We start from the raw sequence: 22,296 nt of genomic DNA, 5'->3' as shown, positions 1-22,296 counted from the left end.
CATAACCCAAAATTACTGCAGTGAAATAAATCTTTTTAAAGAGCAAAACTTGTTTACAAAAAAAACCGTACTAAAAGTAAAAATGATAGTTTTTCAATAATTCTTTAAACTATTACATAAAAGTTGACACAAAATTAAAATTAACAAACCAACAGTAATTTACTGACCTATAATTTGGTGCTGACTTCAAAAAATTAAAATGTGGAAGAAGAAATTGAATGTGAAGAGTATTAGTTTTCAGTGCAATTTATTTATTTATTTTTTAAAGTTTTTTTTACTTATTTTTTATGTAATTTTTGATACATGTATTACAATTATCCTGTCTTAAAAAAGCTTCTTTCAAGAAATACAAAGGCTAGAAATCTGTATCATAATAAAACTATTGCTACCAGGTATGAACAAGATTCTCTGGAGTGTAGGAATTTGTATTATTACTTTTTACTGCATTTTTTAAAAAATAAGAAAAATAACTCAAAAAGAATCTTAATGAACATGACTGTAAGCTCTCTGAAATTTTAGAATGGAGTAATACATACGACCTTTTACTTTACTTTACTAGTTAATTTTTTTGAATTTTTGCATGATTATTTTGAATATTAGAATAATAATCTTATGTATCATTCTGATTTAATATTCAGTACCAAAAAATGATGGCAGAAAAAAGCTAGAAATATTTTCAAATTGTTTGCACTCTTTCACAATGTACTTTTTCATTTAAAAATTCTTTCACTAAAGTTGAAAAATCAATCAACAGTTCTACTAGGGAAGCTCTCTCTATATTCAAGAGATATCATCCATTTGATGAAAAAGTAGTTATGCTTCAACATTAGAAGAAAAAAAGTATGGGGTGAATTCAGAACATGATTGAAGTTAAAATTATGAAACTGACTAATTTAATAGAAGAGAATACAAATTACATAAAAGGTTATATTAATTGTAAAAGGAAAAATGATTCATAATGTAAAATTTATTTAATTTGTTTTCCTGTAATGTCAAGAATAACTGCTGTTGATTTTCATGAAACTGAATGAATCGCCTATTGTGTAAGTGACAATGAATGTAGGGCAGTTTGAAAAACTTAGATGGCCAGAATAGTTAATCAAGTGAATAATCAAATGAAAGCATTTGAAAAGATGATTTCAAATATGTCTTTATTATTGGGCTCTATAACAAAATTAACATGTGCAATTTACATATGAAACTTTCATATATGTTTATCTCTTAGATGAAATAATCACAGAAATATTAACAATACTTCATACACGTTTTCCAATAAATAATATGTAATTTAGTAAATACTGAGACTAACGTGAAGTACATTTATTGTTGAAATTTTCCGATTGAAATTTTGGTGATTTTAACATCATATTTGTATTTTTATCATTTTATTTTAGTGATGTTTCTCCTTTTAATACTATACTGTTCATATTTGTTTGATATAATCATAGATAATCTGGTAAACAAAACAAATCATATGTCTTTACTTACAAGGACTTAATTTTTAAAAAAATTTAATTTGTGTGTGTGTGTGTGTGTGTGTGTGCGCGCGTGCATGCATGTGTGAACAGTTGTTTGAATACATGCTTCCTTATGTATTATTTACAGAGTAATTATTGATGGTATTTTACTGCTTAGTAGGTGAAGAAAATGAAGCAGTCAGTGGTTTACAAAGCATTTCAGCTATTGGTATTGTATCAAGGGCACTATTAATTGAACCAAGTTTTCAGTTATCTTCTTTGCTATTTCTAATTGATGATCAAGCCAAGAAAGAAAATGATTCTACTCAGAGGAAATTTTCATTTCATAAATGTAAGTTGTAAAGTTTTCATAAAAAATGACTTTTCTGAAATTATTCATAATGCCTCCTGTAGGCTAAACCTAGTTGAAAAAGAATATTTAGTCTGATGTTTATACTGTGAAATTATTCAAATTTGTCTATTTACTAATCACCTGTATTTAAGTGTGACATTTAGTGATACTCTGTTTATTAAATATTTGTTATTTAAATGTAATGGAAAACTATTTCAAATTTCTGCCTTCTTTATCAACCTAGCTTGTATTAGACATAATACACCCCACTCTTTATATAGGGTGTCTGATAATTATCTGAACAACTTTGATATTGAGTAAATAATTTATTTATTAAGATACAAAAATGGATGTTATGAATTTAGAAAATTAAAATTGAAAGTTTTTTTTTAACCTACAATTAAAGACATTCAATGTGTATAACATTAATAATTCACAAAATATCCAAACAGTAATCAATTTCATGCCATGTTTGTTGTAACATATCTATGAGTTGCAATACATTAACAATCCTTTCCTTAATATGATCAATAGTCACTATACGAGATTTGTATACATTTGATGTAACCCCATAAGAACAAATCATATGAAGTTATAAGTTATATATATGCATATGAAGTTATATCTGGTGATTGAGGTGGTCAAGCGATCAGTCAATCTGCAATTTGGGAATATGTGTTGAGAGATTTATGCACTAATTGGCAGCACTCCATCTTGTTAGATTATGATATCAGATTTTAACTCTTCAAGCTAAGGGTAAACAAACCCTTGGAGTGTAGCATGTGAAATATTGCAGCATGTTACACCACAAGATCACACTGCTAGAAAGAAATTTACTGTGGAAGTGATTGAAGGAATTAAAATAATGATTTATAGCACTTCGAGTTGACTTTGCAGGACTGCAAACAAAAGACGATGAATGATATCCATTTTTTCTTCTGATGTTCTAGGTCTGCCTGCACCCTTCTTATGTTCAAAACTGTGCGAGTTTCTTTAAATTTATTATACCATGAATGAATACTTGTTCTAGAGGATGGTTTTAAGTTATAATACTGAGTTCTAAAATTGATCAAACTTGTATGTTTGATTTTCTTTCAATAAACCACTCTACGCATTGTGCTTTCATCTATAGATTCATGGCGGCTGACATGTGCGGTTATATATGCAGTCACAGTGCTATCTAGTATTTGCAGAGGGAAACTTTATGAGTTACCTGTTAAAGAGGGCCCAACCAACAGTAGTTGGTTACTATTACTATTTTTTCTAATAAGACGTCAAAGTTCATCATATAATTGTCAGACATTTGGTATTTTTTAAGTAGAGTCTTCAGCAATATATAATTTTATATTACAGTGACTAATCATTTTGTTAAAATTTGTATAATTTTCATCATTATATAACTATAATGAAACTGTGTAAAAACATGTATAAAGAAAAAATTAAGTTTATTAAAAATAATTTTTGTTTAATAAAATATACTTTATGAGGAAGGGTGTATTTTTTTAAATAAATAAAATAACATTATATTAAATTTATAAGCTATTCTATATTCAGTTATGTTATAGAGTGAAGAATATACAAATATTACGTTTGTGTGAGTGAGTTCGTCATGATTCTTGTGAGTCGTCTCATGTATTGGTGTCGATTCACAATGTGGCCATATCTGTATATACTATAATTATTACTTTTACTTTAGTCACCATATGATTAGTCATACTGTAGTCATGTAATCAAACATTTACGTAATGTTATGTCTTCTCAGTTCTATTAAAACCCTTGCTCTTTTCATATAATCATTCGTTTGTTCTTGTGACCAATTTTGTGTTTCTGCTAATTATTTATTTACTCTTGTTATAATGCAATTTTTTTAAGATTACTGGAACATGAGTGTAGTTCCTGCATTTGTGTCGGTATGACTTGAGAAGGAATCGAGGTTAAGGTTATCCTCGGAAGGGAATCGAGGGTTGATGGTGAGAAAAGATAGTCTACCAATCAGAGAGATTGTCACTAAATCTATGTATTGTATTGAGCACAATACAATGAAAGTCCCTTTCATTGTACTTTGTATGACTTTCTATGAAGGGGCTTGTCATTGGTAGTAAATTTTCCAATATATCTGTTCAGGGGTTTTTTCATAATTTATGATTGCATAGGATCACTTTAGTCAGTCCATTATCCAAGTCTCTTCGAAGGGACTGTTCAGGCCTTGCGATACTTTCAGTACTTTTTCATGTGTTCTGATCTTCATGCCCTTTCTGGTGTTGAAAATATTTGTATTGTGAGTGTTTTTATCCCTGATTTTTTTGTTTGACTTTTCTGTAGTATCTTCTGATGTAAGGCCAATTTCCTTCAGATCCTTTCTTATTTTTCTGATCCATCTGCATCCTGTCTTGGTGGTTTTCGAGTCAAGATTGAATCAGCTGTTTCAGAAGTCTTGAAATCTTGTATCCTCATGATGTGTCCAAAGTATCCTAATCTCCTCTTACGCATGTCAGTGATGAGTTCTAACTCTTTGTACATGACTTTGTTGAGCACAATCCACCATACCTTTTCTTGATGCACGTTCTTCCAATTCTTCTTTTGATTTTCTGGAGTCTGTCGGTCTTTGATTGTTTGTTCAGATGGAAAAGTGTTTCTGCTGCATATGTAATACTTCCACTTTTATAATTGTGTTACAGTATCTTATTTTTGGGTTTATGGATAGGTCCATAATTTTTATGATCCTAATATTTGTGTTTTAGCTAGTTTGTTTGTTCTTCTTTGGATTAAGTTTTTTTTTGTGTACGTTGTTTTGTAATTATTTCTCCAAGGAATTTAAATTGGGTTATTAATTTGATTTTATTGCAGTTTGTTTACTTCTTTTAATTGTGTTTGTTTTTGGGGCATAATTTCTATTTTTTTGAATAATATTTTGAGGTCAGTTTTATTTGTTAAGTTTTGAAATTCTAATATCTGTGTGTTTTAGCTTCATCAATATTGTTTGTTAGCAGTGTCAAGTCAGTTTGTTTTTATTTTTTGGCCTGTTTTATTCTGTGGGACATGTTTTGAGCCATTACCATTTCTAGAGTGCAGTGAAATAGTAGCAGTGAGAGTCCAGCCTTGGTGCAGTCCTGTTTTGATCTCAAAGGGTTCTGAGAGTTTGGCTCTGAATTTCACTTTTAACTTAATGTTTATGAGGGTTAGTTTTATTAATTAAATTATATTAATTAAGTTTCAGTCTTGTTTATTAATCTGGGGGTGTAGTCCGAGATGTCTTTCTCATATTTCATTCTCTGTGGGTGCAATTATATGCTTTCTTGAAGTCTACAAATGTTATCACCATGTCTCTGCTACTTTTTCTGTTGTAATCCATTATTAGCTTGAGACTCCTGATCTGGTCTGAACACCTCCTCCAGGGTCTGAAACCTCCTTGATATTCGCCTAGTTTTTTCTCAAGTTATAAACTGATCCTGTTGAGGATGATTCTTGTAAGAGTTTTGTATGTTATATCTAGGACTGAGATTCCCCTGTAGTTGTTAAGTTCTATCCTGACTCTCATAGGGGAAGACACTGGCCTTATGACAATCCTGATCGCCACACTACCCCATCCATTCCTAGCCCTGATGGGCTTTACCAGTGGTCGTCTTTTAGACCCTCTAAACTTGATAATACAATACTGTCATCGGTTTGACCTCTCAGGATGCCACAAGTGCAAATGCCTTGGCAGACATTACCATCAGTGTATTTATACAACCTACTATCACCTTTGTATGGCCTCTTCCAACTACGACCACCTACCATAACTATCAACCCTCAACTATCAAATTAACCGATTTACAGAAGCATGATCCCACACCTTCCGCTAACCAAAAATATCATCCTCATACCAACAAAACAAGTTTTGATCACAATAACAACAATTTTTTTCTATTCTTCAATTTACTGAAAGTCCTCTTGATTTATCTAAAAATAAAGAAACAGATTGACAAACTTAATAAGCCTCTAATGAAAACATTCCTATCTCCTCTCTCTGTTCTGTTCCACTCCTGGGAGCGAGGTCAATGCCTATACCCTGCCCTACTACAGCTCCATCACAGTTTTCTCCACACATCCATTCTCATCCTAACAGTTAGTATCTGAGCTACCTGGGGCTTGATGCGCAAATGCCTATCTTGGCAAAGTAAGCACCCAGGTGGGCCTTTAGCCACCCAGTTTGCTATTCTAGGGTTCTATTTCTGGAATTTTTGCTGGTCTTCCTGCATGTTTCCAGATCTCTACAAAGATCTGACCTTCTTCTGCCACTTTGTAATTCTTCATCTCATCCAGTACTTGGTGGACTTCTTTTATTGTGGGAGGGCTGATGTTTTATAATGGTGTCAAGGTTTGCGAGTTTGTTGAAATATTTAGTTAGGATTTCTGCATTGTTTTTGTTGTTATGGGCCAGAGATTATTGTTTTCATTCTTCATTAGTATGTTGGGGGTTTATATTTTTGGAGTTTTTTGAAAGTTTTGTAGTAGTTTCTCGACTGTATTTGTTGAATTCGTCTTCTACTGATTTCAGTGTGTCTTTATAGTGTTGTCTTTTTGTTCTCCTTAGGGTTCAAGTGGTTTCTTTTTTTGTCTTACTAGATTTTGAAAGAATGTTCTGATTTTTGGGATTAGTGTAATAGTTATGCTTGATGTCTGTTTACCTCTGTTTTGTTGCATTTGCTGTTCCATCGTTGATGCTTTTTACAGAGTTTTATTAGGGCCAATTCTTCTGCTATTTGTTTAAGGTTGTTGACCAGGTCTTTGCGTTTATCCATGATTTTTTTTTCAGTTTATTTTTTGTAATTTTCATTCTGATTAGTTGGGTAGGGTGTTTTTCTTTTAGTTTTAGGGGCTTAGTTTTGTTGTCTCCTTTGGAGAGTGAATTAGTAAATTTAATTTTAATTTTGATTATGCACTGATTTTAGCCTGGTCTACTCCTTGGAGAACTTTTACATTGTAGATCTCTTTGTGGTGGTAGTTGTCCTATAAGATATAATGTAATTGCCATTCTCCTTTAGTGTAGTTGGGATGTTTCCAGGTTTTGAGTTTTGAAGTTTCCTCTTGAAATATGTGGATTTCAAAATTAAGTTGTGGTTTTGCACAGATCAATGAGTCTCTGTCTGTTTTCATTTGTTCTCTTTGGGCGAGCTATTTTCTGATGAAGTCATGGTATCTTCTTTCTCTGCCTAGTTGAACATTGAAGTCTCCGATTAATTGTTTGACCCTTTAATGTTTAGTTATGAAGGTAACTGTGACCGCCCCCCTATCTGCATGGGTTTTTTAAATAAAAGTACAGAAACAAGCATATTAGTTGAATTTACTTTATTTTAATTTCTGCTTAAGATATGTGTGTAATATTTCAATCTTAAATAGTAACATTCTAGAATACTGATTAGTAAATGTTTTAGCATGAAAAAGGAGGTATTCAGTTAGTTAGCTTAAAAGGTTTTGTTAATGTGATAGATCTCAAAACATGGATCTATGCACAAGCCAGTTTCACAGTTATACAAGCCATCAAACTTAAATCCATCCATTGTAATGCATACCCAGAAAATAAATCGGTCATTCTATTAAAAATTTCATCATGTAAGTCTACTGCATCACCAGAACCATTATGCATTATACTACCAAATTCATCCTTATCAGTCTCATCTAATGTAACAATATCTAAATGTTCAGCATCAGAGTTTAATGCTAAGTCATCTAATAACCTTGTTACTTCATTATCAATCACATAAGCACTATTTTCTCCCATATTTGAACTGTTTACTTTATTCAAAATTACCTAAAACACAAATGGAAAATAAAAAATCAAGTGTATACAAATTCAAAAAAAAGTGTGGTTAAGAAAGAAAACTCGTATTATAAACACAATGTTTTTATAACAACATTTGGAAAAAGAAGACTTTACATAAACACAACATTATTAAAAAAACAAGATAAATTACATTATGGAAAGAAAACATACTGTAAACCTGATGTTTTTATAATAAAAATTGTAAAAGCGTAAGTGTAAACTGATTAATAACATTTAACTATGCAGCAGAAATTGGAATGATGGCAGCGTGGTGGGAGGAATAGACTACAGTAAAGGAACATTAAAAAAAGCTGTTTCTCTTAACAGAAATTAGGCCTATAAGTAACAGTTTATAGCCTAATGATGCTATTCCCCTATACTACTAAATAAACTAAGTGTAAGTCATTTTACACAGCAGCAGCTGGTAGCAATACATGAAGTATACTATTACAGCCTATTAAACGCCCTGGGACTGAATTTTCGCTGTTGTAAAATAGTATGGCAAAACACGTTTAAAGGTTAAAATGATTTTTGTGGATGTTATTTGTGATCTGAACAAGTAGATCCCAGAAGCTTTCTGTTTCTTTATGGTGTTTTGGAGATTTGTTTTTATTATTAGTGGAGGCTTGGGCATTTATTATGTATAGATTTCTGTAGATGCTTTTAGGGTGAGTGTTGAGGTTTTTGGGGATTGGGACTTGAATTCTTATATGGAGTTCATCATTTTGTGGTTGACCAAAAAGCCTATTTAAAACTATGGGTCACTTTTAATCACTTTTCCCAGGTATACTTTTGTAAAGCCTACATATCCTTCAGATTCCTTGGTGTCCTCATTGGTGTTTCTTATTATCTGCAGTCCCATGATGAGTGAGAATTTTGTGTTTTGTCGATTAGGTTGGTAATTATTTTTAGTTTACCAGTCTCAATGAGTGTGTACATTGTGTGTGTGGAAATGTGGGTAATTTGCTTTGGTTTTATTTTGTATTGTTCTTCTTCGTGTGTGTGGTGTTAGGGAATTCTACTGCTTCCGATCGCATTTTATCATTAAGTAGCAACCCATCTTATCTGAGTGCTGCCTTATCTGAACTCTGGTGTTGCTTGGTCCAGCCAGTGGAGTATTTCTTAAAAGTTTTTAATGGTTGACTGTCAAGAGGTTGATCACCTGTGGTGGCACTAGGTCCCCAGTTACAACTAGATGTGATGTAGTGAGGTGATAATGGGGTATGACTTAATGATAGATGAAGTTGTGAAGTTAGTTGAGATTCATTTCATCCTACAAATTTCTCCTACTTATTCCAAATATATCCAGGTGCACCTTGTGGAGGCTTGATTTGACTTTTAAAGTTGTTATTTTGGAGAAAAGTTAGAAAGTTTGAAGCTGAAAAGTCTGAACGTAATATTAACAAAATATCATAAAATTTGCCCATTTATCACAACTTGCATGCTTTTATATAAATTTTCATACTTATGTTTTATATATAATTTTTATTACAGATCCAAATGATGTTACTTCTGAAGAAATACAGACAGTTCGTAAGGTCATAGATCATTTGACATGGTGTCAACATAGGCTTTCACTTTCTAAAGAAACCGATGAAGATGCTTTGTGTGCTATTTGTTATGCTTGTGCAACTTGTGCTACTTTTTCCCCTTGCAGTCATCAGTCTTGCCGGTAATTTTTTAATAAATTTGTGTTTTGAATATAGATTTATATCAAATCATTGGAAGTTAATGCTGAGAATCCCTAATAGAGACATTATTTGAAATGTTTAAAAACACCATTTGGGAATGACACTTTTAGCTGGACTCAAATATAGAAGTGCCGAAACTGTTAAAAAGATAGCTGAACTTGAGCTGATGATGATTCTTGTTCAGCACAATTATCAACACACAAAACTGGTAAAATTGTTGCCACAGTTTGAGAAGTCATTTGTTCTAGCTGTTGTTTACTATTTGTGAGATGGTAAAGAAGTAAATTTTATTTTAAAAACTGTTTACTCTGAAATTCTTATGAGCATGAATCATATTGCATATTGACTTCAGAGCAGAAAATTTGAGTCAAGAGCTTATGAATTGAACTAAATGAGAATGGAAATTTAAAAAATATTGTTATCAAGAAGAGACATTTGTTTGTGGATTTGATATTGAAAAAAAAATTAATCATGTTGGATGTCAAAAGGCAAAAAATGTAGCAAATGTGATAAAATGTTAAAATTATGGTAAGTTAGTTTTTTATTTTGATAAAATTATTTGTGATGAATTTCTAACAAGACAAGACAATAAACAAACAATATTACGTTAAAGTAATGAAATGTCTACATAAGGCTGTTAGAAAAAAAAGTCCCAATTTATTGAAGTGATAGATGCTCCATACTGACAATGCTTCCTCACAAATATTAATCTGTTTACATATTATTAATAGTCCACTTTTGGACTATTGTTCCATGAGTTTTTGGCAAAACAAGTTGATTTGGTGTAGAGTTTCCAGTAGAAGTTACTCTACAACTTTCTTAATTGCCTACTACTACCTTACTACTACTTGTCTACTACTTGCTTACTTGCCTACTTATTTTTATTTTCCAAATTAAAAATGCTATCAAAAGTTTGACATTTTGAGTTGATTGATTTGATGCAGCAAAATTCACTTATGGATCTGCATAGTATTTTGGATGAAGCATTCCAGAAATGTTTCAAAGGATGAAATGGAAATGTTATTGTTGCAACATACATGCCGAGCTTCATATTGGTGAGCGCAATGCTAACTGTTCAGATATCAGCACGTGTAGTACAGCATACCTCCACTCCACACCAAGCCAGTTGACCGTGCAACTCATCCCACTGCAGTGGCCCCACCCTCTGAGGCACCTGTAAAAGACAGTACCACCAGAACAGATATTCGTCGCTGGCTATCACCTGGAGAAGAGAAGATGGAAGAAGAAATTTCTCGGCCGCCAGGAGGTCCCAACATCTCCAGAGCAGCAGGCCTGGTTGGCCCACTGAGGGAAGTGCTGGGTGTAGATGCTACCTTTTGCCCCAGCTTGCCAGGCTTAAAGTGCCCTGGTGGTGGGCTGACCAACAGGCCCAGCAGCAGGAACTGGCCCAGCCTGGGATTGCTCAGGGAGAATCACCACAGCCTCACCGGCAGAACACAACTGACGCTGACCTGACACTGTGGTACACCATTGTCATGCTATATTGAGGACCCAACTGCCACTGAGAGGAAGCACGATCCGATTCTAACAGACGAGCTGCAAGTCCCTGACTACAGCTAAGCTGACATCGCCAGAGGCCAGCTTTGTACCCAACAGCCTTTCTCAGGGCTACCTCACAAGCAACCCTTTTCAGGGCCATCAGTAAGCTCAAATAACCTTTTCAGGGATAGTATAAGGTTTTAAGGTGCCACATGCCATCTAAGCCATTTGGCAACAATATATTCAAGATGGAGGGTATTAGAAATATTTTGAGACATGGCTTTTGTAACTTTAGAAATTACTGGACAAGCCTAAGTATGTTTATGAAAGCAGATAATTCTTATGAAGAGATTTAAAATTTAGAGTTAAAAGTATGTTGATTAAAGTAATTCAGTTAATTAAAATGTAATGTCATGAACTCTGTAATAACTAATTAATAAAAATACTCTTGATAAAATTATGGAGTGTTTTGGGGCTAGTACAAATTGAAAAGAAAATAACTGTAAACTAAATTATTGTTTGAGAATCTTCAAATCTCTTATATGACTAATATTTTGATTCGGTACATAATTTGATCAAACATGGTATCTATCTGATATAAAAAGACCAACATAAAATTAAGTTTTAATAGTAGAAAAGCACTGTGATGTACGTAGTGCTGGAGACAAGTTTTATATACAAATATTAGAGTTAAAGATGAGTAAAACATGAAGATTGAAGAGTATTTTAATATAACTGAGGAGATAAACGATGAAAATTGTGGAAACCTAATTGCAGAATTTCATCAGTATTGGAAAGTATGTTTGGTTATACTTAGAGCTCAGTTACAGGCACTTGAAAATATATCAAAAGGAAATATGAATTATATTTTATTCAAACAATAAAAACTGGACATCAGTTACAATCTTCAGCAAGTAAACATGTTGACATTTCATTACTTCAGCTAATATTGTTTGTTCACTGTCTTGTTTTGTATAAGAAATTCATGGCAAGCAATGTCCTCAAAATAAAAAAAACTGCCCATTTTACCCCACTTGTAGCTTTTTTTGGTCACGATGAATTTACTTATATGAATCAAAGTAGAATTCCAGTTGTAGGTTAAGACAAAAATTCAGCAGCAATGTAATTCTTGGGTGTATAAACATAGTTCTTAAAAGGCTGACATGATGACTGCTAAAAAAATAAAAAAATTGGGTGCGAAGAAGTTGACTTGATTTTATAAGGCATGTCTCTCAGAACTTTGATAATGTATCTTTCACACTGCTGCAATCACTTTGTTTTCCTTATTAATTATTTATATTGAATTGTTAATCATTTTGAAAAATTGAGTTTATATTACATTGAGTTGTATACTACAAGGACATTTATTTTAAGTATATATTCTCTCCTATTAAAATAAGTTCATTTTTTTCAATAATGTTTATTTTATTTTGGTTCCAAATTAGCAGAAAAATTGTACAATGGTATGATTTTTTATTTCAGATCTTGTATTACTCATCACCTTATGAATAACCAGGATTGTTTCTTCTGTAAGACACCTATACAAAAAGTAACAATGGTCGATGGAAAAATCTTATTTGAAGCAACAGCTGCAACAGACAATGAAGGATCTCCATCTTCTGGTATTAACAATGAATAATATATTTGTTCTACCAAAAGGAATACGTTTTATTATTAATTATTGTAATTATATTATTTTCCTGAAAAAAAGAAAACTGAAAAAATTCTATTTCACTGTACATCAATAGTTAATTAACTTATGTTTATATTCTATCAACTTGCTTTAATAATGATGATGCTGATTGTAGTAGTAGTAGTAGTAGTAGTAGTAATAATAATGATGATATTTAATGCAGTATTGTAAAGACATATAAAATAAAAAAATTATTTGTATTTTTTTGTGTGTATATTTTACTGTTGCTGTTATATTTATTTACTAAAATTATATTAATGTAAATAAAGAAATATGTTTTTAAAATTTTATGAATTAAATGTACATTTTTCTACATTTTACATCTAAGGAGATATTTACCTTAAAAAACTTGTCATTAATATGTTCTAAACAACACATTATCTTTTTGTAATATAGCATTCAATACTTTATCAGCAACAATATATATATATATATTTTTTTTCACAATTATGCTAGAAAACTTAAAAGTTTAGAGTCTTAGAACAAATATGCTTTCACAGTTTCTTAATAAAAAATTGATAATGTAATTAACTGACACAATTTTTATTTCTTAATATGTGATACACGAAATGCTTTTTAATGCTAGAAAATGAATCTGAAGTCAGAATTTTTCTATCACACTATGTTTTTGAAAAATTCCAAAATTTAAAAGTAAGGGCAATCTTCCATGGATCCCATTTTGTATCAGTTTTATTTTAAAGAAATGAATTTTCAATAAGATACAATTTTATTTAAAGATAGCCTGTTTAATACATGTTGCTAAATAAATTACAAAAATGAATTGAATATATACAAGTTGCAGTTCAAAAGTAAGGGCCAATCAGTAACAAAATTAGAACAGTTGAAAAAAATGAAATATTAATTATTTTAAATACATACCATACATATTTACTTTACTTTTCTACATACATATTCACAATTTCGTTTCAAACACTTTTGATATCGTGAAACAAGCTTCTTCAAACCCAGTGCAAAAAATCCATTGCCTGGGATTGTAGAACTGTTTACTTTCCTCGAAATCACAAGCCAGTTTTTGTGGTGTAGGAAGAGATTGTAAGTCACTGGGCGCAAGTTCAGGACTGTAAGGGGATAATCAAAAATTTCCCATCCGAATTTCAAAATAGTTTCTGCTATGCATGCTAGCTGTATGTGGATATGGATTATCATGAAGAAGAACAGTTCTTGAGTTCAGCATTCACCATCATTGGTTTTAAATGGCATGAAATAGTTTAGAAAGTGTTTCACAGAAGACTTATGATGTGATGGATCCATGAAATCAATCAAAACCTCACTCTCTAGATCACAGAATACAGTTGCCATGATTTTCCTTTGAGACTGGACTTGCTTGAAATTTTTTTGGTTTAGGTGAACCAGAATGGCACCATGTGTTGTCTCAGTATTGACATCCAAAAGCCACGTTTTGTCACCTGCAATGATATAGGAAAAACTTTGTCTCCCTTGTGGTTTCAGAGGAAGTGGTCATTCAAAGAAGTAATTTTAGATGTCATTTTTTGATCTTTGTAAACACTAGACAACATTTTCAGCTGCCATTGTGTTCACATTTTACGATAGCCTAGAATGCCACAATTCTCTACAATTTTTCTTTGAAATTTCTAGAGAAAGATTGCTAATTATAAAGCGACAATCTTCTCTCACTTTTGCATTCATACATTCAGTGAGGGACACTAGGCCTGCCACTTCTCTGTTCATCCTGAACATTTGAACAGTCTTCCTTAAACTCAGGACACCATTACTTCACTTTTTCTTCACTCATTGTCATAGGTTCATGTGTTTCTCACAATTATGGTGAATTTCAGTAGCATTATATCCTCTTTCACTTAGAAATATTATCGTCAATTGAACTTCACAACTGGCGGGATTTGTTATTACTGCACTAATTTTAACACACTGCCTCACAAGGCAAACTACAATGAAAAATGTGGAGGTTACATCCCAACAGACCACTTAAAGCTGCCGCATCAGTGTTGCCAATTGCTATTTACTCATTTGTTCTTACTTTTTTACTACACATCATATTATGTGATGCGTGGTATATGATATATGGATGTTCTATTATACAGATGGCTACTGAAGCTGACAGAAAAATTTTTCTCAATACTTTGCTGAAGAAAAGTACTTAGTTTACTATATAAATAACTTATGTTACAATTAGGACAATTTCAAGAACATGAGGAGTTGTGCCTTTTCATTGATTTCTTCCAAGTGTAGCTTAAAAGCAATTCTTCACAATAATAATAAATATCCTTCCATATCAATCAGTTATGAAGTTAATATGAAAGAAATGTACAATATTATGAAAACTGTTATTGAAAAAGTAAATTATAAAAATCATAGTTGGAGCATGTGTGGAAATCTATAAGTAATATCTCTTTTGTTACGCATGTAGTAAGGCTATGTAAAAAACTTGTTTTATTTATGAATGGGACAACTGAGGTAGAGATTAGCATTATGTAGTAAAACAGTGGAAGAAAAGTGAGAACTTAATGCCTGTGAAAAAGACATTATTCATTAGCCTCTAGTTAAACTAGAAAAAATATTTTTACCACCCCTTCAAATCAAACATTTTGTAAAAGCTCAGATCAAGTATAGGATTCTTGTACATAAGGCAAAAATTCACAAAAGTAAATGTAGCAAAGATTAATGAAGCAATTTTTGCTGGCCCACAAATAAGGGAACTGGTCAGAGAAGAAATGTTTAACTGTGTTGAACAATGCTCTGCTTAGACAGTATTTAAGGACAGTTGTGAAAATTTTTGAGTGTCAGTAAAATTACAGATATTGTAAATAAATGGATAAATTCATACAGAGCTATTGTATGTATTATGTCACTAAAAGTTATTTGCTGCATTCACATTCTGGATTTTTCCTTCCAACCTTAGGGCAATATATAATGAACATGGTGAAAATTTCCACAGGATATTTCAGTGTTGGAAAACCATTACAAAGACAATTGTAGTGTTAATATACTAGCTGATTAGTGTTCGACTTAAAATTCAAGATGTACCTGAGGTTACCCTAAGAAGGAGGAACATCTGCTAATAAGTTTTAATGTAGGTATACGACATTATTTAATTATTATTAATTATTTAATTCATTATTTAATTTATCTATCATTATTACGTCAATAAATTAGTTATAGTAAATGATGAAATGGCTATCAAATTAACTATACAATTTCACAAAATAAAAATTTTTAGGTTTTGTGTTGTGTTTTAAGGGTAGAGTATAAATATGTATTACAGATTTCTAAATCTGATATGCATTTTTAAAACATTGTATCTATTTCATTCAATGATATCTACATTAAGCTGTTGTTTAATGTATTAGTTAATTTGTGCATGCTTCTTTAAAATTAAAATGTCATTGCTTTCTAGAGAAAATTATAACAGTAATAAACAATAAATAGTTCATATGTACAACTTATAAAAATACTGTTAAAAATACTATTTTTTTTAAAATTATACAATTATGAAATAGTATATAAAACAAATAATTAAGAAATGTATAAAAGTATTTATAAAACTAAATTCACTGTTAATATAAGTGAATATAGACTATTGTATTTACTTGCATAATTCATGCAGTTTTTTAACCAACATTTTTTATCTAAAAGTAGGTGTGTGATTTTAGGTTTGTAATAAAATTAAAATGTGATAATCAGTGAACAAATATGTATTTAACTGAAACTTACAGTGATCCATTATGCACACTTTTCTCTTTCTCAGTCCCCCTCTGATTCATTTTCTTTTCCCACATTTTCCTCCATCTGCTACATAGCATCATCTTCAGTGCTGACCAGCATACTGGAAGTTCCAGTCTTCAAGAAACTCATTACAATTATGCACTGATCCACCACGATGTCCCATACCATCACTATCTAGAAGCACATCTGTTCAGTCAGTGGATGTGTTATCTATCCAGTTGATGTCAACTGCTTACCCCTTCAGCCATCCATTGTGCATACAATTTTCTCAAGTTGCCTTTAAATGGCTTGTTAGAAACATCTAAAGGTTGTAACATGTCTTCATTTCAATAAGAAGTCTTTTATATCATCCCCTAAATGATTACGAAAGTTGTCCCAGACAAGAAGAGAAAGCTTCTGAAACAATACACCAGGTTGCCTGTTCCAAACTGTGCACACCCAATCACGAATCAAATTTACATCCTTCCAGCCTTTTTGCTGGATGCAAACATGAACTCTTTTGGGAAAATTTTCCTTTGGTTTGGTTTCCTCTTAAAAATTAGTTATAGTGATAATGTTGTTCGCACTGGTACACTTTTAGCACCTTTTTCACAGATTGTGGTGTTGCATGTCAAAGAAAATAGGGGTCTGATCAGCATTGCCTATTTATTTTTTCATAAGCCTACAAAAATTGTTGTCTTTTTGTAGGCTTATGAAAATTTATAATTTTATCTTTAAAGTCATTTGGCATACCTTGACACAATCACATTCACATTCTCAGTGATAAGCCTTTCCTTTTCATAAAGCAACAAATTCAGCTTCTGCTTGGTGTGAAGTTGGTAGAACTGATGCCCTGCACAGTTGCCAACTCTTGTGTCTTGAAACACACCATTTCATGTGAAACACATACTTCATTGTGCAGTTCTTTAACATTGAAAATTTAATTCCATACATTTCAAGTTGTGCAAATTTTACAGCCTTCAGACTTTGGAATGCTTTCCTTGAGGCATTAGTTTGGGCAAGCAACTGTTTTTGTTGACTCCAGTGGTGTACACATTAAATTCTGGAATTGTGAACTCATGCTCAGCTGCTCTGTTTCCATATTTCTCTGCATATTCAGTCATTCTTAATTTGAAACTTGCATATAATTAGAAATTAAACTGCTTTTAGACATTTTAAAAACTCACTTTTTGCTAAAGTGCCACTGGCAATGCCTTGCAACAACTACCAGTATAAGCCAAGAAAACAACAGTACAACTGTATGAATAGTAGAAAAAGAAAATCTGCAAGGTCAACTGCTACCCTAGTAGGTAGTAACTGCCCGTCAATGAAAAAAATAATTCCATAAACAGTAAGGATGGGTTGGTGTTTGCAATCGCTTTTTTTGGGATTAATCCATTTTTGCCCTTACATTCACCACTTCCAAGAAACCTTACGGGTTTAAACTAACATATCAGCGAGACTGAAAATTCATTCTTGAGATCTTGAAAATAAAATCTGGTTAAAATTTTATAAAGATATTGTTTAAAAATTCAGGCGCATGAATTATGCAAGTAAATACAGGAATTTGAGTAAAAACACATATGGATTTTAGATAAGAATAGAGGCAGAAAATTTAAAAATTATGTTTCAAGAGTGTATAAAATTACATGTGAAAACTACAGTTTTAATGTGGGGGATCACATTTAAACAAACACTTTTCAAAAAGATTATCAGTTAAAGATCAATGGCAATAATATTAATGAACAATTAAAACTGGAAAATGATAATTGACTGATGAAATTATCTACATAATTTAATATTCAGTTCATCATTTAGCATCAGTTAAATTTTGCGAATTAAATGTGAATAATTTTGTATTTCTGTGAAAGTTATTAGAAAAAATAGTTCAATCTCCTATTATACATAATGAACATATGGGTGAGGGTGGGCTTGGAGCCAGTATGTTTTTGTGGGTGCTGCTGGAAAACAAGCATTGTGTGCAATACTTTTCCATTGTTTCTGAAAAGTAGTTGGAAGTTTTGCATCAGTTACACTTAGCCTCTGGTGTTTTAGATTGACCTCAATTTGCTTGACCCATGTTTTCTTTGGCGCAGTTCATTGGATCTTCCATTATGCAGGTCGTCTCCACAGGAGACGGTATGGTAGTCAGCATTCATGCATTTGGCATACTTGCCCAAACCAATGCAGCCTGTGCTTTTGTATTTCAAGTTCAATTGTAGGTTGTTCATTACATTTGGGCCTGATTGTGTGATTTCACAGACAATCACACAGTGATACACCTAGTATTTGTCGTAGACATCGCATTTGGAACACTTCTAACTTGTTTAGGTCTTCTTTAAGTAGTGTCCATGTTTCTGATACATATAGCAAGGCTGGTATATGAGTGCCCGGAACAGTTGGACCTTTGTCTTCAAGGTTACATTTTGTTTCCTTTGCAGGCACCAGTTGCCTGGCCAATCCTCCCACAGACTTCTGCAGATGATGAAATTTTCTTTTCTTGGATTAATGACCCAAGGTATTTGAAATTGTCAACATGCTCAATTTGTATTGCAGCCAGGTAAACAGGAGATGGTGAGCCATCCAGTCATTAGAACCTTAGTTTTTTCAGCATTAATATTTTATTTGAGACTACTACACTTGCAATGTCATGCAGGGTGTCTGTCGCCTTGGCATCATCATCTGCAAATATAGCGCTATCACCAGCAAACATTAGGTTTGTCATATAGCCATTTTTGCTGTATTTGATACTGCGCCAGCCACTGAAGGCTTTCCGCATAATTGCATCAATAGGAGTATTGAATAGTAAGGGTGAGATAATACAGCCTTGCCTTACCCCGGTTTGTATTGTAAATTCATCAGACAGTTCATTATGGATGCATATATGAATGCTACAGCCATTGTATGTTTCTGTTAGTAGTTGGATGGTTTTGACAGGCACAAATTCAGACTTGAATGCTGGCCAATGGATGCTGTCAAATGCCGCCTTGAAATCTATGAATACAATGACTGTTCACTTCCCACAGCATATTTGCTCTTCCAACATTTGTCTGAGAGTGAAAATCTGATCGCAACAGCCTCTAATTGGTCGAAAGTGAACCTATTCTTCTCTAGACATGAGTTCTTCTCCTGATGTTTCTGTAGTCGAGTTTGAGTGATTCTCATAAAAACTTTCCCAGTTATTGATAGGAGGCTTATGCCATGGTAGTTTTTGCATTTGCAACTGTCACCCTTCTTTAATATCGGTATAGCAGTCATCTTGTTTCCAAGCTATAGGAATTTTCTCCATATGCAATATCAGCTACAGTAGTTACTATGCGATTGACAAGGATTTCACCACCTGCTTTTAGTGCTTCAGTTGTTACTCCATCAATCCCAGGCACTTTGTTGTTTTTGAGTTGTTTCTTCACTGTTTTCACTTTATCTACTGTTGGCATAGCATCAGTGGCATGGTCTTCCAGCTGTTCAAAGGTTGTGAGTTTGCTAGTGGGAGAGGCTCATGTAGTGAGAGTGACTCATGGTTGTATAGGTCTAGGAACATTTCTTTCCATCTGTGTAGTTGTCTCTGTTGGAGATAAAACAAAGGTTCCATTGGCTTTCCAAATATTTTCATTAAATGTCTTAAATTTTCCACTTAGGCATCTAAGTGTTGTATACATGGTCTGGTATACATGTTTTTGGGCAGTTTCTTCCATTTTGGCGGCCATATCATTCCAATATGCTGCATGCTTGGCCTTCAGCTTCCTTCTGACCTCCCTATTCAATTTCCGATACTGTTTATAGTCAACTAGTTTTGCTAGTTTACACTGATTAAGTTGAGACATTCATCTGATATCCAGGCTGTGTCCGGTGGCATATTGGTGAGCAGATATTCTTGGCGCATCCTTGTATGACTTCAGGTATCTGGATTGACTCAGCATCCACTTCATCATGTTGTGCTAAAATGGCAAACTGGTTGGACAATGCTAATTGGAATTGGTGCTTATTAGGTGGTTCAAGTAGCTTTAACCAGTTTCGCTTCATTGGCAGGGGAGGGTTTTTATTGTTGCACGTACAAGGTAATGTTCAGAGCCACAATCTGCCCCACACATTACTCGTACATCTTTGATTGTAGATTGAAATCAAGCATTAATCAGTATGTAGTCGAGCACTAATGTGTCTTTGCTATTTGGGACATGCATGTGAGCTGGTGCTTCTTTGGGTGACGAAGAGGCTGTTGCAAATCAGTAACTGACTGGCTATGGCGAATGACAGTATACGTAATCCATTGTCATTGATATTGCCGAGCCCAAAGTTTCCGAGGGTGGTTTCCCACCCAGTCCTATCAGCTCCTACATAAGCATTTAGTCATCAGCAAGAAGGAGTAGATTGGTTTTAGGAATTGTGTCGATGACGTCCTGAAGTTGAGTGTAAAAGTTCCTTGGCGGCATCTTCACCTAATTCAGTAGGTGCATACACAGAAATGATATGTGTACAGATTGTTCCAGCTAGTGTTAAAGTGGCTAAGCTGCTCGAAAAGGGTTGAAAGGCCAACATGCTTTTGGTTATTTGCCGATCAAGCACATAACCAACGCCTTCGGAGTGTTTTTCACTACCAGAATAGAATAATGTGATCACTTCATCACTATCTGGCACCCATACTGTTGTTGGCCAGTATCTCACTTTATACCAGCACTCTGACCTCTGTTATCCAACAGTGCTGGCGCATCAGCTATAACCCTGGATGCAATAGCACTATCTCATACATTTGACTTGTTTTCCATTGGGTTCATGCCTATGTTTTACAGCCTGTTAGCAGCAGACCAATCTTCCTCCTCTCCTGGTTTTCACCAGATCCTGGGCTTAGGACATTCCAAATAAAATAACTTAAAATAATAATATATAACAAAAAGTAATCCTTCCCATGTAAATTAATCTATAAGAAATCAAATTAAATACAAAATAAACATAAACAAATCATTACCAAACGTAAACAATATCCGGGTAAACAAACCCTAACAACCAAATAATGTTTCCAACACATCAATTAAATAAATAGAAAAATATCTCAGGCACTCAAATACAACATAAAAATATCCATTAAACATAAAGTAACATCAAAGTTCAAGAAAAAAAAATAATCCAGATAACTGGCTTAATAAATATCAATACCAGATCAAGGTCATAGCAACTGAATACTTACCACAAAATATTCTATTTATTTAGAGGTGATGAGGACATACAATGAGACAATTTATGGTAAAGAAAATAATAATGATGATTGTGGTTCAAGAATACCATGATAAATGCAGAATATCAGATTGTAGAATGTTTTAAGCAATGGAGAAATCTCGGAAATCTCTAAGAAACAAAAAGCCCCTAATGGCTAAGTATGGAGTGGGTGGTGTGATGACTGGATCTGTCATGTTGGTGGGTGTCTTCCCTTCGGGGTCAAGATGCTACCAAATTATTCAAACTATAACCCGGTTGTAACCGGTTCCGCCATCTGTAGTTAGATTGAAGAAGTAGATTGCATTTCGGGAGAAATCAACACATTTTCATACGTTTAAAAAAAATAGTTTTTAAGGTAATTCTTTTTTTTAACAAATAAAACATATTTCACCGTGCTGCTATACGGATTCTACAATAATATAATATTAAAAAACAATTATTATATAACTATTTTATTATGCGAAAAGACTGATCTTTGTAACTGGATAGAGAATTCTTATTGCGTAAAATTTAATTAAGTGTTCAATATTGAAGCATATTTTAGCGCTGAAGAATGAGTGGCTGGAAACTAAATTAAACCATTGTACGCTTGCGCGACTATAATCATGATGTTATGGAACTTTATTATACTCAACTCAAACCAAAAGAACGGTCATTTTCGCAACACAAGCAGAAATTTACACAGTTATTTAAGATTTATATAGAGATCAGTGTTCAAAATACAAAATCAGAACATTTCTCTACTGCATTGGTTTAAAATGTGGTTTTATCCATACTCTTACACTTACCTGCATGCACAGTTTCATTTTATTTAGTTGTAGCCACTCATTTGGTAGCGATAGTTTTTACCAATTCCAATACGTAGATCCTCTATCTAGTTATAT

General features: G+C 32.9%; 2 protein-coding genes across 5 annotated transcripts in view; one reads left to right on the top strand and one right to left on the bottom strand.

Moving 5' to 3' along the window:
• LOC142321729 (E3 ubiquitin-protein ligase RNF123-like) overlaps nt 1-12,782 on the top strand; it is a 127,231-nt gene extending 114,449 nt beyond the window's left edge. For 2 of the 3 annotated variants that reach the window (XM_075360050.1, XM_075360049.1), the window contains exons 22-24: nt 1,636-1,809; nt 9,110-9,287; nt 12,289-12,781. In XM_075360050.1, the coding sequence (XP_075216165.1) occupies nt 1,636-1,809; nt 9,110-9,287; nt 12,289-12,445 (509 nt within the window). In that variant the 3' untranslated portion in view covers nt 12,446-12,781. Of the gene's footprint in view, nt 1-1,635; nt 1,810-9,109; nt 9,288-12,288 lie in introns of all 3 variants that reach the window. The other variant, XM_075360051.1, reaches the window with a different exon arrangement.
• Nucleotides 7,145-22,282, bottom strand: LOC142321731 (uncharacterized). 2 transcript variants are annotated; one of them, XM_075360053.1, is made up of 2 exons: nt 22,201-22,282; nt 7,145-7,603 (listed from the first exon to the last, which is right to left on the bottom strand). In XM_075360053.1, exons 1-2 carry the CDS (start codon nt 22,216-22,218, stop codon nt 7,298-7,300), a joined length of 324 nt encoding a protein of 107 aa, XP_075216168.1. In that variant the 5' UTR covers nt 22,219-22,282; the 3' UTR covers nt 7,145-7,297. The 2 variants fall into 2 exon arrangements, with proteins under 2 accessions (XP_075216168.1, XP_075216169.1); XM_075360054.1 differs by lacking the exon at nt 22,201-22,282 and adding an exon at nt 21,384-21,585.
• Between the last annotated feature and the right edge of the window lie 14 nt (nt 22,283-22,296).

This window comes from Lycorma delicatula, chromosome 3, assembly GCF_047948215.1.
Source record: "Lycorma delicatula isolate Av1 chromosome 3, ASM4794821v1, whole genome shotgun sequence".
NCBI lineage: Eukaryota > Metazoa > Arthropoda > Insecta > Hemiptera > Fulgoridae > Lycorma > Lycorma delicatula.
The sequence above is the reverse complement of the archived record's forward strand: the minus strand, read 5'-3'. Positions and strand labels throughout refer to the sequence as shown.